The sequence below is a fragment of the Schistocerca gregaria genome, chromosome 9, assembly GCF_023897955.1.
Source record: "Schistocerca gregaria isolate iqSchGreg1 chromosome 9, iqSchGreg1.2, whole genome shotgun sequence".
In the NCBI taxonomy this organism is placed as follows: Eukaryota; Metazoa; Arthropoda; class Insecta; order Orthoptera; family Acrididae; genus Schistocerca; species Schistocerca gregaria.
Window position 1 is genome coordinate 178050618 of NC_064928.1, and position 19731 is coordinate 178070348.

Sequence of the window (19731 nt, forward strand, 5' to 3'; positions counted from 1 at the left end):
TTCGTTCTTCTTGCGATGCTGACACGCGCCGAATTAGTTCTGCTTCCAATCGACCGTGGCTGTTCGTTCCTGGCCGGCTAAATATGATGTTTTGAACCTCACCGGCGTGCTTGTGATCTAGTTGGCTGACCACCAGCGCGAATTTGTGACGTCGAACGTGATACCTGCGTAGGAAACATTTGCTTCAACTTGCGTAAACCACAGGGATGGATTGTGCGACCAGAAGGGTGATGGTCGCATCGCTAGACGCGCCACAGAAGTATTTGTCGGCTGTGGTGGATTCTCCATCTCAATTTCTTGCAAGGAAACCTCGTAAATTAGCGTGCACGCAGGAGATCACGTCGGGGTCACCACCTTGTCAGTACCAGTTTGAAGTACCGCGATCGGCCGTTTAGCATCTGCGTATGCTTATAGACTGAATAAGGGAAGTATACTTGACTCAGCTTGATGTAACAATTTATTAACGAGGCCCTGCGGGCAGAACAGACTATAATACACTGCAATCAATAACTCGTGCGATGGCGTGAGGAAAATTCAGTACGGTAAATTATTCCCTATCTAACACTTGCATTCACGCTTTACGTCAAGGAGTCGAACGTGGAACAGAAAACCACAATCAAAGACTAAATCACAAGACAAATGTCGCTTATGTATAGCGTCTCAGACGTTCAGCGGGGAAGTTTCGCGGCACTGTACTTGTAAGCACCCGCACATGTCACGGCGCTGGACGATGACAGAAGATGCCACTGACGTGAAAGAAAAATCCCTATATCCTGAGTCGATTAACTTGACATTTGATTTATCGACTAATCGATTAATTGCAATCAACAGCGTACATCTACTGTTCGATTTTCAGTTTACAAACAATCGCGCTTTTAAGTCGGATTTGTAATCTAGTTATCGCTTAACATTTATGAAAGAAATAATCCGAACTGAACCTCGGAGCAGTATCGCTGGAAATGGTTAGTTTTGTCGTAACAATACGTGTTGCATGTCTATATTTATTTATTTAGTGAATGTGATATTACACAGTGCGCTACACATGACGGTCAAATTTTGCTAATATTTATATTTGATAACTAATGGTTTACAATATATTGAAACTGGTTTATATAAGAATTACTTCGCCGATTAGGTTATTTGTTTTACAGTGCAAACACTGACCAGTGACTTAATGTCCTTACAAAATTCTGTATTGTTTTCAGTAGATATTATGTCGCATTTGTGGGTGACATATTGAATCGGTGAAGGCCAATGTTGTACGCTCACGTTAGACAGAAGTGTGTATTAGCACAAAAACTATCAGGTTTCAATTTATTTTAGCGTATTGTTTGCTATTTTTACCGTCTACATTCTGTTAGCACTGTGTGTTTTTTAAATGATTTTTTATGGTCTCGAAAATATGTAATCAAGGCAGTGTTAGGGTCTTCAGTTTTCTGAAAATGGGTTTTCCCCCAGACTATAGTTTGGCTCCCTTCGATGATCCTCGTGGCTCCCTTCTGGATTCTCAAAGTGCTAAGGGCAGCTGCAGATTTGCCCCAGAATATAATATCTTACGTGATCATGTATGTGTGTAGTCACTAAATGAGCAATAATTTCCCAAGCTTTCCCATTTTGTAAGAAATGTTGTATGCAAAATGCAATGCATAAAAAATTTAATGTATTTTAGTATTGGAATGAAATTGCCGAACCCAATATCGTACTACCAGTACATTAAATTGGAGAATGTTTGTAGGGAACCCATACTGATATCCCACGAAGTGGAACTTTATAAGCTAGTTAAAATAAGGTATCTTGTATTAGCGTAGTTCTGTAAATTTCGTATATGTTACGAATATCTTGTGACGAACAAAAAGCATTTGTTTTAAATTTTATCTTCACCCATAAATGTGTGGGTGATGTTACACCACCATCAGTGGGCTCCCATTTATTTTTACTGAACAGCACTTTCTATTGTTCATGTCACAATCTTCTCCAGTGTAGTTTGTTACTTGCAATTTTTGGTTGCTAGTTTTCACAACATGTCAAAGCTATTTACTGTATTTGGAACATGAACTTTTCCACTGTGTATGAGACAAGAGAGAAAATACAAAAAATCATTTTACTCAATACACAATTTTCAGGGCATATTTATTGCTAAAGAAGTTAGTGAGCTTTTATACTGAAAAACTACCACAAGAGAAATAGGCTATGTAGGCTAAACTTGATTTAGCAGAATTTGTTAGTTGCATTCTTACCATGTTATATTTGTTGGTTTCACCAGCTTACAATCAGATAAATAATCCATTTATCCAAAATCTCGAGTTTTACATCGGTTCAAGTCTGTCTCTATAATCTTGATTTCACAAAGTAAAGATTAAATATCTACATAAGTGATACAACCCTTTTGTGATTGCTGGTCTCAGGCATGGGATGAGTTCATTGTACATTGTAAACTGTTAGAATTGTCTAGATTGCTGTCAAGTGATAGAAGGTGCTGCGAATTGGTGTGTTGGGTGAAGTACCAAAGACATGCCAGAGGTACTTTTATCCTCTCCCGCAGATACTGTCTCCTCTCCAGGAAGTACAGTAACCATCACATTTCATTGACTTGCCGGTGTGATGAGTCTGTGGCAGGATTGAGAAAAACCTGGATATTTGGAAAAAAAAACTGGGTTGTATTGTTTTTTTTTTTTTAATTTTTTCATATTGACAATGAAGTAGTTTAATTTAAATTCCTGTGACTAATTTATTCTAAACACTAACCACTTCATGCCTATTTTCTTCACCTGCCAGCACTGCATCCGTTGAGAGAATCTTCTCCACCTACAAGCCTATTTCATCAAAATGAAGAAATAATTTAGGTGTTAAAATTATGCATGCTTCCAAAAAATAGTAAATTGTTATTTAGTCATTACAGTTAATTATAAATTTAAATATTTTTTTCTGGAGGTGTAATTGTTATGTAGGCCAAGCTGTGTTTCTTATCTTGCATGAAATGTTAAAACACAGTATTAATAAAGTAAAGTCTTGGTGCAGTAAATAGTTGCCTCCAATAAATATGATGGCTCATTTGCACATTAATTAAATATTCATAATTAACTGTAGTTGGGTTTTTTGGCATTAAAATTTTTTTAACCGCATAGGTTTTTTCAGCTTGGGTTAAATTACAACCACTCTAGTCTGTGGTAGGTGTAGGCACCTGTATGTGGGAGGCAGAGACCAATGACAATTCAGGGTATTTCACCATACCCTGAATTGTCATACCCTATGCTAAAACTGGGCAAATGTTTCAAAGTTCACATGTTAGGAAGCCTGCTGTATTGGGGGAAATGATGTGCGAATGGGTAGCAATCTGTTAATTATTGTCAGTTTGAATGTAGGTTTATTGCAACTAATGATACACCCTTAGTGAAATGACAGAAAGGGATATGATGGATCTCTTTATGCACCCAGTGTGGATACCTGGAGGGAAGGTTGTTCAAAAGGCTTGTGAGGCTGTTCCAAAGGCATTGGGAATCAGGATGCAACCACTTGCAGAGTGTGATGCATATTGCAGCAAATCATGCCTCTTGTCTTGGCTCCAAGGTTAAATTTTCATTTTGGTGACTGCCAGATAAGATGTAGAAGGCCAGACTTGTTTGCGAAGTTTCAACAAAGCTCATAACCTGCATCTTCGTTCATGAAACTACTTGTGCCCACCCACCCACCCGCTTCCACCCCCCCCCCCCCCCACCCTCACCCCCCCCCCCTTACCCGCCCCCCTCTGTCTGATAGTTCTTAACTGAGGAGAAGACTTAAGCTAGAGATTTTGAAGATAGTGTGACAAACTAGGCAGTGACTTACTGGACCTAAGCCAAAGGGTTGGGAATGGTAGGCTCCTCCTAAATAGGTAAGGTGTGTAGCACACAACAGAGGCAGCAACCCAGATAGATAACTCTATGTGGACTGCACACAAGGATTTTTCTGGTTAGATGACTCTAGAGTCGTAGGAGACCCTAAAATATTCATGTAAGATCCACAGATGAAATGATTGAAAACACAGTAATCAACTGCTAAAAAATTTACAGCAGAGTCCTAGAGTTTGAAGCCATAGTAAAAGCTAGTGGAACTCACATAACATCAGATACAGAAAAGTGGTAAAAAAACAAAATTGACAGGATTGAGAATTTTCGAATAAGTCGTGTGTATACCAGAAGAATAGACTTATGGGAAACAAAGATGACGTATTCATCACGGTAGACTCCTCTTCATTCAAACAGGCTTCAAATGGCCCAATGATGCCAACCAACTGCTGTGTCACCCTCAGCTAGTAGGCATCCCTGGGTGTGAATATGGAGGTGCATGTGGTCAACACAGCACTCTCTTGGCTGTTATCAGTTTCTGTGACCAGAGCTGCTACTTCTCAGGAGCTGAATGCACACCACTTGCCAACAGCACTTGGCAGACCCAGATGGACACCCAAGCACAAGCCAAGCCTCACAGTGTTTAACTTCGGTAGTCTGGCAGGAATGCACAGATCAAATAATGTGGGTTAGAAGTTACTACCCACACTCATTCTCTTCCAATTTATTGCCTCTGTTCCATATCCTTTGACTCCTGTGGATGCTATCCACTTTCAGTACAAGTTGTAGATAGTAGACAGCTTACTCATCTCATTTGTTCCCTGGAACTTCGCAATTTCATACAGCTCCCTCCATTCAGCGTTGTCAAACTTGTTCTAAATCTACAAATACTGTGAATTTATCTTTCATCGCCCAGTCTTCAAATGTAAGTCTTAGGGTCATTACTACTTTACATTTCCCTATATTGCTCCAGAACCCAAAGTTTCTCTCCCACATCAGCTACTGCCAGTTGTTCCATCTTTTTAGAGATAATTGGCGTTACTATTTTGCACCAATGGTATATTGAAATGATGTTTCCATAGTGCAGCTGTTGAAATCTGCTTCATCTGAAATTAGGATTCTTACGTTTTTTTTCTTCCAGCCTGAGAGTATCTCACTTGTCTCATAGATCTCGCTTGCCAGGTGGAATAGGCAATAGTTTTCGGTGCTCTGATGAGCACTCGCCAGTCGATAGGTAGCAATTGAAGTCAAACAGTGTTCAGAATAAAGACATTTCGACTGTCACAATTTTATAAGTAAACTGCCGAAGTATTCATAATAAAGTTCCTGAATTTACTGCCATCCAGGAAAGTTCTCATGCTCACATTTTTCTTGGGCCTGAGAGCTGCCTGAAACCCAAAGTGGAAAGCTCTGAGATATTTAGCAAGTCATGGAATGTATATCAGAAAGACAGATTAGAAGCCATTGGAGAGGGGGGTGTTCATTGTGTTTGACAAAAATAGTCTCTATTGAGGTTGAAGAGTTGAGTGTGACAGTGAAGTCATCTGGTCATGCATAACAGGTGTGAGTGAAACCACGTTAATTATTGGATGATTTCACTGGCCACCTGATACTGCTGTGAAGTCCTAGAGCCATTCAAATTAAGTATATGGTCAATAGCACATAAATACCGAGGTCATACAATACTGGTTGGAAATGAATTTAACCTGCTGAGTATAGACTGGAATGTCTATGGATTCAATGCGAGAGGTACAGACAGACAGTCATGCAAAATATTTTGGAACACTTTTTTTTGAAAATTGTCTGGAGCAGCTAGGTAGGCAGCCAACACTCAATGGAAATACCATAGACCTTGTAGTTACAAATAGGCTGGATCTTATCGACAAATTCAGTATAAAATGGGGAAGCGATTATGATGTCATTACAAGCAACTAAGATTATGAAAGTTCATAAATCAGTTGAGAAGGCTAGGATAGTGTTTCTGCTAGATAGAGCAGTCTCAGTGAGACAGTGAATTGGCATCCCTTACTTCCACTAAGATGAATGTAGAGTAATTGTGTGCAAAGTTTAAGCAGATTGTAAATCATGGTCTGGAGAGTTACAGGCCTAGTAAGTGGATAAGGATGGAAAAGATGCACCATGGTTTAATAACGAAATTCGGTGGATGGTGAGAAAGTGGAGGCTTTTGCACTCTCAGTTCAAAAAGGAACACAGAAATGATGACGAATGAAGGTGAGTAGAAATTCATGTGATTGTGGGATAAGGCTTCCATTCAGTTTCTTGTGGACCAGTCTGATGCGGGAGTTGAGGATAGCAAAACAACAGCTAAAGTTTTAAATTTCATGTTCAAGAAATCATTCACACAGGAGAGCTGTGCAAACATACTGTCATTTGGCCATAGGACAGACTGGAATGTATTCTCAGTTCAAATATAATAAACTTTCTTGACATTGAGAGGCTTATGTGCATGAATCAGCAAGGTTTTAGAAAGCATCACTCATTTGAAACTTACATGATATACTGAGGACTATGGATGATGGGCTACAGGCAGATGCCATATTCCAGAAAGGATTGACACGGTGCCACATTCCTGGCTGTTAATGAAGGTATGAACATATGCAATAAGATCACAGATATATGAGTGGCTCAAAGACCTGTATGTTGTCCTCGATCGTGAGTGCCCATCAGAGACCAGGGTATCATCAGGATGCTCCAGGGAAGTGTGATAGGACCTCGGTTGTTCTGTATATACATAAATGATTTGGCTGGCAGGGTGGGCAGCAATCTGCAGTTGTTTGCTAATGATGCTGTGGTGTCACAGTTGGGTGACTGTAGGAAGAAACAAGACAAAATTTCCAGTTAGTGCGATCAATGGCAGCTAGCACTAAATGTGGAAAAATGTAAGTTAATGCATACGGGTAGGAAGATCAAACCTGTAATGTTCAGGCACAGTATGACTAGTGTCCTGCTCGACACAGTCAAGTCGTTTAAATATTTGGGCTCAACATTGCAAACCAATATGAGGTGAAACGAGCATGTGAGAACTGTCATTGGGAAGGTAAATGGACAACTTCAGTTTATTGGGAGAATTTTAGGAAAGAGTGGTTCATCTGTAAAGGATACTGCATATAGGCCTCTGATACGACCTATTCTTGAATACTAGGTGAGTTTTTGGGATCCGTACCAGGTCGATTGAAGGAAGACATCAAAGCAATTCAGAGCCAGGGCTGGATTTTTTACCGGTAGGTTCAAACAACACGTAAATGTTACGGAGGTGCTTTGGGAATTCAAATAGGATTCGCTGAAGGGAAGAGGACATTTTTTTCGAGAAACGTTATTGAGAAAATTTAGAGAACTGGCATTTGAAGCTGACTGCTCTACAATTTTTCTGTTGACAACATAGATTGCGCGTACGGATCTCAAAGATAAGATATAAGAGATTAGGGCTCATATGGAGGCACATAGACAATTGGTTTTCCCTCGGTCTATTTGCGAGTCGAACTGGAGGAGAATGACAAGTAGTGGTGCGGGATGCTCTCCGCCACGCACAGTGTGGTGGCTGATGGAGTATCTATACAGATGTAGAATGGTTTTCTTCATGGTTGATTCTCTCAAGGGTCTCAGTAATTCTGAGAAAATGTGATGTACTTCAGGTATGTTGTTTAGGCATAAGTCTGTCACTACTCTGTCGAATTCTTCAAGCAGTATCACAACTTGCATTTCATCTTCCTCGTGTCTTACACCCTTTCTGCATTTTTGCCTTCAAGTGAAGTCCCTTCGTAAATTCCTTCCACATTTCAGTGTCCCTTTCTGTGCTTAGTACTAGGTTGCCATTTGAGCTCTTGATATTTTGCTGCTGGTTCTGTTTTCTATAAAGTTTAAATAATTTTCCTGTACATAGCACTGTTGTGTTTTCTCCATGTCTTGAAGGCCATTTGACAGCCAGTTTTCCTCCAGATTTTACTTTCCAAGCTACCCAGCCCCCCTCTATTTTACATTTTTTTCCCCCCACAGCCTCCATATTTCACTCTCCAAGCAAACCACACCTTTCCTTTTTTTTTTTGCCTCCGCAGATTCATTCATCTGTCATCTCTGTATTCTCTTGTTTAGGGTCTTAAGCATAGACCATATACAACATAGACTGTGCATGCCCATCTCTCTGCTGTGTTAACGCCTGAAACAAACATCGAAGCCACATGACTCAAGGCAGAGAGCCAAGTTTTTGTCATTATGCACCGTGTGAAGTGGGGCTGACAGAACAGGTTTTCTCATTTATAGCTAAAATCAAGCACTGATTTTGACAATTCAATGAACTGTGCTACAACTATTACATATGTAGCAGTGCAGTTAACCTATTGACAGTTCTTTTTAACAAGCGACAGATTCATATGGTTTCAGTTGCCTGAGACTGCAGTCGTCTGTGTAAGTTGCATTCGTGTGTGTGTGTGTGTGTGTGTGTGTGTGTGTGTGTATTGTTGAAGAAGGCCTTAATGGCCGAAAGCTATAATTGTGAGAGTCTTTTTGTCGTGCCTATCTGCGACTCAGCATCTCCGTTATATGGTGAGTAGCAACTTCCCCTCTCATAATATTGCTACATTCCATCCTGGATTTTCTACTGCTTGATTGTTGTTTAGCAAATTTTTGATTGTTGTTTAGTAATTTTTTTTCCTTCTTCTTCTTCTTCTTCTTCTTCTTCTATCTCCCCCCCCCCCCCCCCCCCCCCGGCTGTGAATTCTTGCAGTTCATTGCTTCCACAAGACTGGAAGTCAAAATAACAATCTTTTTCTAATGATTCCACAAGAATATAAGTGAAATGTTGTAATATGTTTTTGTTGGAAAGGAGATTCATATATGTGCAAAATGTCAGATATTTACACAAAGTAAGTGCACATATTTTCTGACTTTTGCTTAATCCAGTACAGGTACCAAAACAATATCAAGATAGCTAATGTAGTCTGTTAAAAAACATTGATTATACTTGTGTAGTGAGCTAGATATGAACAATAGTCTATTAAAATCTTAGTCATTCATCAAGGTACCAACATCCATCATAAATTTCAACTCGTGGAAATATCTGCGCAAGAATTTTGAAGTAGTTCTCTTTCAAAACTGAGATTTTCATGCATTTGCGAAGTCTGTGAGGTCAAAAGAACACTTTGCTGGGCATATATGAAGGTCATTAATTATCCTGCTAATACAAAGCACAAAATTTGATCTGTAACAAAACTACTCCATAGATTGAGAACCCTCAGGGATACAGAATGAGTGAATACCTACAGTAACAAGAAAATTGTAGATAAGTTGTATTAACATTAATGTTCCTATCTCTATACTCTGTAGTTATATTCATACCTGCAGCAGCCAGTTAATTAAAGTAGAAATAAAGTTGCTGCTTTGAAAAAAGTTGCTGCATCCACACTTACACTGAATACTTGCTGTTTGCCTCTCACTGGTAGCTTAATACTAACTTGATTACATTCGAATTTTTGAAGCAAAATAGTTCTTATACCTGCAAAAACTGAGTCTTGCTTGCAGTGGATTACTATTCAAGATATAGCTTTACAAACACATTCGTACCTACCAAGTAACAACAGAACTTAATAATTATTGAATGTCGATCTTCAAGTAATAAAAAGTGTGGTTTCTTTTGAATTGGTAAAAATGGGCATTTTGTTGCTTTATGTTAGATGGAAACCTGCTGAATATCATACCTCTGCAGCAGAATCCATTACTTCTCCTGGAATATTGGGCAAGAAAGTTAGTTTAATTGCCTTGTATTGTGTTAAGTACATTACAGTTCAGCTGAAACTTCTTTTTGTTGTCAACAAGAAAAACCATTGAGTACAAGTGTTGGGAAGTAAGAATTCCAAGGGCCTTAAAAAGCATTCTGCATAATGTGTGGTTATCTGATTTACACAATAACCTTGCTGCTCACTTCTGGTGAATAGACACTATTTACTACATATGCCCAAACACACTATTTAGTTAAAGTGCCCTGCCCCAGAGGAGTCATTTACAGTAGAGAGAAAATATACCAACACCAATGTCCAACAGCCCCCCCCCCCCCCAAAAAAAAAGTCATCATTTGCATGGAAAGTAATATACATGCTAAACACTTAATACAGAAATTAATCAAGCTTAATACCACTGTGTTTGTTTTAATATTATCGTATATTTCTTATAGAAGAACTACTCTCCAGGAAGAATAAGGCAAACAGTCTTTTTTTAGCATTATCAGTTTCGTAACTTCTGTAGGGTGAGCAGTAGGCTATATTATGTGGGTTAAGGTTGAAGCTTTTTTCGGTAAAGTCAGGGGGGAGTCCATTTCTGATGACACATTTTCACTTCCTCACATAGTCCCAAGTAGTTGGACAGAATTCTAAAATCAGCATTTAACGCAAAAGAAAAATGAAAGTACTGATGGTAGTAATACAAGCACCTGATTTATCACAGAAAAACAGCATTTACTCAAAACTTGGGTCAACAGAGATGTCTGATCCCATCCATCTGCTTTGACCCGCAACGTAAGGATGTTATGGTGTGTGGTATGCCGTGGAGATTAGTTTATGAGTTGATTGTGTTTGTAGATGTTATCCTGTTGTGTTACAGCACCGAGTTTAGTTTATGAGTTGATCGTGTTTGTAGACGTCATCTTGTTGTGGTTGATGGTGCCCTCTGGTGGTGTATATGTGTATGGTCCAAGTGTTATGTGGTGTATTTGGTTCATTTGGGCTTTGGTGTTGGTAGAGCGGAGCTGTTGGCGGTGTCTGCGACTGAAGAATTGAAATTGGTTTCAGTGAGTTATAAATATCTCTCTCTCTCTCTCTCTCTCTCTCTCTCTCTCTCTCTCTCTCTCTCTCTCTCTCTCTCTTTGTAGGTGTTATTGGTTTGCTGTTTGTGATGTGGTAAGACATTTAATTTATTGTTCTTTTGTTAGGTATGGATATGACCATGAAGTTCAATTGTGCGAGGTTGCGTGCAGAGATTGAGGAGGACATGATGTTGTTGATTAAGTTGTTTGGACTGATAGCAGAGATTGTCAAATGTAGTGTCTGCAGAGCAAATATGAGGTTGACGAGAGTTCAGGCATCTCAGACCAGGGACGGGTACATGTGGCAGTATCAAAAGGACAACCTTTGGCACTCCATTAGATGCGGTACCTGGTTCGAGGAATCTGGGTTGGCCATGAGAGAGATTGTTTTGATAACTTACTATTTTTGTTATCAGTCGTCTATCAGTTTTTGTGCACATGAGGCTGGCGTGAGTTAGAGGACTCTGAGTATGTGAAGTATCGGGGTAAGTTGGGTGGACAGGGGTGGTGGTTGAGGTAGAAAAAATCACAGCTTGGGAAGAGGAAGTATGAGAGTGGTAAGCCTCCGGTTGGTTTATGAGTGTGGGGGGACTGCTATTTTCGGAGGGGGGGGGGGGGGGGGAGTATGCTGCTGATTGTGTTTTCAGGATTTTGGAGGAGCTTTCTAAGAGGGAACTGGTGGGGTTAATTGAAGAGTATGCAGGGGAGGGGAATACAGTAGTGTCAGATGCCTTTTTGTCATACAGGGGTTTGGGGAAGAGAGGTTATGATCATTTAGTTATAAACCATAGTTTAGAGTTTAAAAATTAAGAAACTGCAGTGTGTACTAATACAATAGGAGGGTTTTGGGGGGCGCGGTTAACTCTGTCATAGGGAAGGGGAAGAGGCAGCACTCTTCTAACCTGCAATCTCATTTAGATGAGTATTGCTGGCGGCAGAGCGTCCCTGGGGATTATTGTATTCTTCGCATTTTTTTTAGGGCAGTGAGTAAGATGTACAGGCCAAGGGTGGTTAGTTGAGGGTGTTTGGTATGTGGAGGGAGGGTAATGGTTGTGGATTTGAGGGGGGGGGGGGTTATAATTATGTTGCCGAGGATCTTTTTTGTTGCAGTTGTTTTTGAGTTGTAATGTGTTTTCTAGAGTTTCGTTTATTTTGTGGTTTTTTATTTTTTTGGGGGGGGGGGGCGGGCGGATTGGTAGGTTGTGTGTGGTTCGTGAGGGTTTTTGTGTGTGTGTGTGTGTGTGTGTGTGTGTGTGTGTGTGAGAGAGAGAGAGAGAGAGAGAGAGAGAGAGAGAGAGAGAGATTGTGATTGGGGTTGGTGGGGTGGCCAACCTTGTGTGTAGTGCCAGAATTTGTTGGTGGTGATGTTATTGTAGTATTTATATGTATTTTAGTGTTTGTTTGTTGTTGTGTATGTAGTGACATCATAGGTGCCACATTGGAGATGCTGAGAATGATCATTTCCACCATGCTGATGACATAGTGGGTCAAAGCAGACAGCTGGGATTGGACACTTCTGCAATCCCCAAAACGTATATTGTTGTACTGTAGGATTTATTACTGCATCACTTAACATAGATCTTTTAGAAGCAACTTTATTTAATCCAATTTTTGCTGCAGCAGAAACTTGGTATGAGTGGGAAGATGAAAAAAAATAGTTCAGTCATCTTAAAAATTAAGATGATAACACAGTTTCATGGCAAAGAAGTGTGGAGACTGATATTCTGAATTACACACTGAAACAAATGTAAGGCATTATATTTCTCACTTGTCAGCAATAGAGTTCAAGAAAAATACAAATAAGGTTTACAGAATGGGACTCAAATTCATTAATTTATTTCACACAAACAAACACGAAACTACAATTGAGATGTAGGTGACTTGACTTCTGCAGTTGTAGGTGCCACCTCATGTGAATGTATTTCTTTTTTTTTTCTTTCCCAAAACAATTACAAAATCATTGATTGTTCAGCAAAACTATTTTTGTGTGGACACTTCTAATCAGAGCATGCTGCAACTTCTTCCTGTGGAGTCTCACTTCATCATGTAGCCTTATTTTAGAATACTCAATGAGTACAGCCTTTTGTTGGTAGAAGAATGGGGTTACTAAGGGGAGCACTGATTGAAACATGTTTGTTCAACTGAAGAAAAATATGATTCCTTATGTCCTGCAAAGCTGAGGTAACTTAATTTTTAAAAGGGTTTTCCTCATAAATAATGGACATTTTTTAATACTTCTGGTCCATTTTGCACAAACATGATCATTAGTACTAATAGATAAACCACCGCTGTTTTTCCTGTTCAATATACTGGTACTAGAAATTTTAGAACGTAGTGAAATTTGCCAAATGTGGCACTCCAGCATTTTGTTCAGTGTAAGAAACTGGATGAGGTATGTGATCATAGTCGTTATTTATTACAATGGCAAATCAATTAGCAGTATTAGATGTGCCAATCTGAAAGTGTACCAAAACTCTCTTGGAAAATGCTTCAGACTGCTGGATTGATATTGTGCCCCTCCACGACTTATCACAGCATTAAAAAACACTTCGCAGAAATCAGGTTAACTGCCCTACTACGTGTGTAACAGCAATAAGGTACACATTGTTTTCTTGTTAAAATCGCAATAGTAGCTCAGCTCAGCAGACAAAATGCGTTGCAAAACCTGTTAATTCGCAGCTGGGCGTATACGCACTAACGAGAATTGCATCTTCTACTGGAAACTGGTATTATGAAGTCTTACTGATTAACAGTACTACAACAAAATTTAATTCAAGATCAATGCTCTATATAAATGGTATAACAGCTTGTTTATAGCATTTAGTCTCTTCTCCTTAACAGTCCTCAGTTCATACAAGAAGTGGTGCCTTATGCAGTTGATAATTATTTTGGCATCATTTCAATTTTATTGTACCCCAGTACAGCCGTAACAAATTATATGTAGGCCTATAGACATCCGATCATTGTAGGACTAACAACAATAAGACTCCATAATAGCGGATTCGAGTAGAAGATACAATTCTCGTTTGTTACGTGCACACGTAGTTACGAGTTTACAGGTATAGAAATGTAGTTTGTCTGCTAAGCGAGCGAAGGCCTACCTAAGTTACATACGTGCCGTGGACTGCCTTTCTCGTTGGCCTTGCAATCTATCTTGCTTATGATTTTAACTATTTTACATTGTTTCAGCTCAAGGATATGCAATGTTCACGACCTGTAGGCGCAGTAGCAAGCTGCGCTGCTGACGTCACAGTGAACCCAACCAGCGCTCACTTGTCAGTAGCCAGCAGTTGCTATGACGTATTGTGTGGTACTTGCGTATGAGCCAAAACAATGTTGTTTACGTCAGTGTGAAGTTTTATTAGTGACGCGATTGAGTACAGAGTTACGCCTTAATTATCAGTGTATGGACGGATTTTTTAGATTAAGTTTTTAATTGGAAAATAATGGTTTGCTGCGCGATTGCCGGTTGTACTAACCATAGCAGACAAGTAAATAAGTTGGGGATTAAGTTTCATATATTTCCCAAAAAGAGTGAGACGAAACAAAAATGGATAAATGCATGTAAACGTGCAGATTCGTTTTCCGTTGAAAATGCTCGTGTCTGCTCAATACATTTTACTGATTCGGATTATGAAAGGGATTTGAAAAGTGAACTGTTGAACATTCCTTCGAAACGCAAATTGAAGACTGATGCTGTTCCAACACTAAATCTACCGTCTTCCGGTGCCGGTATAGGGTTTAGTATTGAGCGTAATGGTGAGAGAGATGTGCGGGAACAAAAACGAAGCTACCGCCAAGAGGATATTGTACAGGTAAATTAAACTAATTAGTACTGGTTAAAATGTTAGCTGTGAAAACGAACACCCTTATGGATACGACAGTGTTTGCGTATGTCAACCATTAGAAATTATATAAATAAGACAAATGCAGTTGCTGGAATTATAACATGTTCAAAAATGGTTAAGGGCTCTTTTTCTGATTGTCAACTACAGATAGTTAGGAAAGGAGTACCAACTGGTCATCTGAAGGAACTACGAAGCTGTGACTTCATATTGGCTATCTTATAAAGCGTTATCACTTGTTAGGGACGTGTTGAAATATTCTCTTCCTAGTGATATCACTGTTAGAAGACGACTCAAGGAGCAATCTAGCGTTCAAACACGTAAGTATTTTGAAACCTTGATCAAAGTTATTAGCAGAAATTGAAAAATATGTTGCTCTTGCCTTTGTTTAAGTGAAATTAAACAGTAATTGATGTTTTCACCAGGCAGAAGAGATTATCAGAGGAGCACGCAAAATGTTCAAGTTATGGTCATCAGAAGTTTGGTAGGCCCATTTATTATAACTTCGACACAGCCATTACAAAGCACAAGGTTCAAGTAATAGAAAATGTTGAATTAATTATGAGATCATTTGTGCATGATATGGGACCATCAAATAGAAACTTACAGGGAACCAAAAGGTTGCATAACTCAGAATTAGAAAATCATCAGGAGGATTTTGATGTTTCAGCAGAATGGTCTTTTTTGCAACAGCACATAATGTGAAGTTATTAGTAGTCTGTGACATAAAGTGACAGACTTGTTTGTTTCAAGAATGTGGTGATTGCTCTGGGAGCCACCCAGTCTGGAGCCGAGACTGCCCTGTTTGTGCAAAAGAATTAAAAATTCAGGAACTATAAGTCAGCAGTTGAATCCCCCATGCTGATGCCAAAAAGGAATCTAAGGCGATGAAAGCTCCCGTATCGACCATTTATTGTGCTTCCACGGTGCATAAACGTGTTCCTAAGGTTGATGCCTCAGCGCAGACATTGTCCAGTGTACAACCATCCACCACCAGCATCTGTACTTCCATGTGTACAGGCCAAGGCAAAACGAGCAAGGATAAAGCAATCGAAGCAGCCACCACAGAAGAGACCAGCAACAGTTCCGCAGTGTGTGTCAAGAAGGCACAGAACAAGCAGAGTGTTTCTCAATGTCCCCTTTCCCCCTCACCCTTGCAGGGACGGGGTGCAGGGATAGGTTCATAACATTTGAGTCAAAATCTATCCCGAGTGGTGTGAGACATCATTCTTCAGGACACGTGTGGAGGTATTCAGTCTCTTATCTCAGGGTAGACCACTGTGTCTGAGTCTCCAGGAGACTCATTTCCATCAGTTGTACACCTCTGAGCTGCGAAGCTATGTACACTACAAAAAGAATGACCTGAGTGGAGAGAGAGCTAAAGGATGTGTAGGTATTTTCGTCAGTACCGCCTACCACTTCTTGCCTCTCTCATTTGAGATGACTTTACAAGTAGTTGTTCTATCAGCGCACATGCGTCATCCGTTGACAATATGTTCCCTTTACTTGGCTCCATTTGATGCACATTATGAAGAGGCCCTAGCCATCTTTATTACACAGCTTCCCTTCCCCTTCATCCTCTGTGGTGATTTTAATACATACAACATACTTTGGGGCTCTGCAACTACCTGCCCCAGGGGCAGAGCAATTGAGAGGCTTCTAGTGTCATGCAAATACTTGATAAATGCGGGGCAGAGCACTCACTTTTGCACAGCAACTGGATCGTTCTCTGCCGTTGATCTCTCACATTGCTCTCCAGCTCTTGCTCACACTGCTCAACAGGAAGTGGTCGATGTCTTGCTTGGAAGTGATCACTTCCCAATCTGGATTCACCTGCCAGCAAAGCAAACTTCCACAATGGGTGCTCAGTAGAGCTGACTGGACACGTTATAGCCAGTTGGCCCAGTTCGAACATTCTGCAAATGTTGAGAAATGGGTGGATCATATTTCAAATTGATCCACGATGCCACTGCAGCATCCATACCACAGTCCATGGGACAACAGAAAAGGCAACCTGTCCCTTGGTGGAGTTTTGAATGCTGCTCTGATATCAGGGCCAGGTGTGTGGCTCTGTGTAGGTTCAAGTGTCATCCATCTGCAGAGAATCTTGAAGCCTTTAAGGTGGCAAGCGCAAAAAGTCACCGAATTATTCAAGAGAGCAAGAAGAGGTTGTGGCAACGGTTCCTGAACACCATTAATTGTTCTACCAACAGTTCCATTGTGTAGGGACCATCAGGAGGATTTCCAAACCAATCACTGAGATATTGCCCAGACTATGACAGCATATTTTATCACAGCCAGTCAGGATCAAGGTTTCCAGTGCCATAGAGCAGTTGCTGAGAGGTGTAGTTTGGACTTCTGATCCACCTCTGATGAAAATTACAACTGCCCATTTTCCGTGTGGGAGATGAATTCTGCATTGTCAGCAGTTTGTGACACATCCCCTCTTCATGACAGGATCCACTACAATATGCTGTAGCACCTCACAATGCAAATCAAAGATACCCTCCTTGCACTTTTTAATGTCATTTGGACATCAGGTCACTTACCTGACTCGTGTTGTGAGGCAATTTTAATTTCTCTTTTAAAACTTGGAAAATACTGTAAATGCCCAAGTAGTTACCATAGTATTGCCCTCACTAGCTGCATGGGGAGACCTTGGAGTGAATGGTCAAATGCCGCCTTGTGTGGATCTTGACGTCCAGGCAAGTCCTTAGTCACTTTGACTGAGAGTTCAGGAGGTATCGCTTCATCTTTGATAACCTGGCCCTCCTGGAGGCTGCTATACAACAGGCTTTCGTATGCTGGCATGACATTCTAGGTATATATTTTGATATCGCGAAGGCCTATGATACTACTTGGAGGTATATTATTTTTGAGCAGCTTCAAGAACGGGGTTTTTGTGGTTGTCTTCCCAGTTTCATTCAGCCCTCCCTCTCACCACAATATTTTAGATATCAAGTCAGTGACGTCCTGTCTTATCACTTTGAGCAGGAGAATAGTGTCCCTCAAGGTAGTGTTTTAAGTGTGACTGTCTTTGCCATAGCTATTACTAGCATAATAGCATTACGTCCATAGTGCAAATTCCTGTCCAATGTTCTTTGTTTGTGGATAACTTCACTGTGTTTTGCTCTTCTTCAGGCCTGGCATTGACAACATGTCAGTTGCAATTATCTTTTCAACATTTGGATGACTGGGTTCAGAAGAGTGGTTTTAAGTTCTCCACCGAGAAGTCTGTGTGTGTTATTTTTAACCATTCTCGTTCCATTTTAAACTTCCCTGAGTTGAGGGTCAGGAACACTCTTTACTTTTAAAGACACAGTAGGGCCTCATATTTGGCTCTAAGCTTGCATAGTTACATCTTAAGGATTTGAAAAAAATTGCCACTTAAGACTTTAAGTATTTTAAAATGTCTTAGCCATAGTATATGGGTAGCAGACAGGACTTGTCTGCTCCAGTTTTACAGAGAATTTATATCATCTTGGCTCGATTATGGGTGCACGATGTATGGGTCTGCGAGGTTCTCTTATTTAAAGATGTTGGACGTAGTCCACCTTGAAGGTATTTGGTTGGCCACTGGGGCATTCAGAACAAGCCCCTTACCAAGCCTCTGTGCAGAGTCTGGTGAACCTCCACTTCATGTCAGGCAATGGCTACTTATGGTGTGCCAGGCATATAAAACACTGTTCACACCCACCTACCATACCGTTGCTCAGCCTCCGCTCGAATGGCTTTTTCGTAACTGGCAGCAGTCAATGAGGCCCTGTGGGATTCAGGCACAGGATTGCCTTCTAGAGATGGGTGTGATCGGTCTTCGCATTTTACATCACGGTTGGAGCAGATTTCCACCTTGGCTTCTCCAGAGGCTCATACTTATTTTAGACTTGACAAATTTAAAAAAAGATTGTACGTCATATTTTACATTTCAATCTGTTTTTTAATGTTTTAGATATGCATCACAGTTTCAAAATAGTGTGCACTGATGGCTCCAAGCAAGGGAATTCCCTTGGCTGCTCTGTCGTGTTCCCAGCCATGTCACGGGGATTCGCCTTCCTAACAAGTATACTGTTTTCTCATAAGGCTCTGGAGCAGATGTGTCGTATTTGGGGCAAACGGTTTCTCATTCGCTCCAATTCCCTTAGTACCTTACAATCAGTACAGAACCTGTACCCAACTGAGGAGTTGGTCTAGCTGATATGTGACCAAGTGTACTTGCTCCAATGGCAGGGTAAGCTGGTGTCATTCTTCTGGGTGCCAGGGCATGTAGGGATATGGGGAAATGAACAGGCCGATTGGGCTGTCAAGAAGGCCTGCAGAGGACAGGATGTGGCACTGTGTCCTGCTCCCTTGCAGGCTGTCATTTCTGCACTAGACAGGAAATGCACAGTTGTGGAGTCAGGAATGGCTGGCGGTGACAGTCAATAAGCTGTGGATGGTGAAGTCAATAATCCGGCCGTGGCATTCCTCCTCCAGTTGCTCAGGCGGGATGAAGTGACCTTCACATGTCTTGGATTTGGGTACCGCCCTCTCACATATAGCTTTTTACTATGGCGAGAGGATCCCACATTTTGTCATGCTTGTGGCAGGCACATCTCTATCCGTCATATTTTAACGGAATGCATTTTATATCGTGATTTGAGGCCAGAAGCAAATATTGGTGGGGATCTGTTCTCTATTTTAGCTGATGATGAGATGAGTGTGACTAAGGTTTTAAAGTTTTGTGGTGTGCTTGGACACTGGCCTAAACTTTTAGGCTGAAGGTTTTAGTGTGTTGCAGAGTGGTTGGCTTCTCTGTTCTTTATTCTTGTGATCAGCCAGCCACATCCATCTGGTATATTGTTTTAGCTCCTTATACCACTTTCTTCCTATGTTGTTAATGTTTTATTACTGATGCAATACTTCATTCCATGGCTCTGTCTGGGTATGCACATAGTTTTCCAACTATTGTTACCTGTGTTTTACGTGCTGTTTTATCTTCGTGTTTTTTGTATTTTACTGGCACTTGTCTCAATCCGTTTTTGCACAGGAGCTAATGACCTTGCTGTTGTGTGCCAACACAAACATATCCGTGTCATCCGTGTTTATCAGAAATTCCGGGTGTTTATCATCCTGAACAGGTGCTTTACCAGGTTTAGTTTGTTTTAAGCCCTCATCTAATTCAGTCAGTGTAAATGGTGAAGAGAAATTGGAGTCATTGGGTCACTGAGATTTTAAGAGGGGTAAGTTTGCATTTTATTTTGAAAGTATGTTG

At 40.6% G+C, this 19731-nt stretch overlaps 1 protein-coding gene and 1 long non-coding RNA gene across 8 annotated transcripts in view; one reads left to right on the forward strand and one right to left on the reverse strand.

Annotated features, from left to right (window-relative positions):
- Positions 1–820: 820 nt before the first annotated feature.
- The window catches only part of LOC126292266 (zinc finger protein 454-like), a 97461-nt gene continuing 78550 nt past the window's right edge, over positions 821–19731 (forward strand). For 2 of the 7 annotated variants that reach the window (XM_049986166.1, XM_049986167.1), the window contains exon 1: positions 13914–14450. In XM_049986166.1, coding sequence (XP_049842123.1) covers positions 14082–14450 — 369 coding nt within the window. In that variant the 5' untranslated portion in view covers positions 13914–14081. Of the gene's footprint in view, positions 963–13904; positions 14451–19731 lie in introns of those variants that run through there. The other 5 variants (XM_049986169.1, XM_049986170.1, XM_049986168.1 and 2 more) reach the window with 5 other exon arrangements.
- Positions 2130–13821, reverse strand: LOC126292268 (uncharacterized). The gene is made up of 3 exons (XR_007552060.1): positions 13737–13821; positions 2746–2813; positions 2130–2629 (listed from the first exon to the last, which is right to left on the reverse strand). It is a non-coding gene; the product is annotated as an uncharacterized LOC126292268 (long non-coding RNA).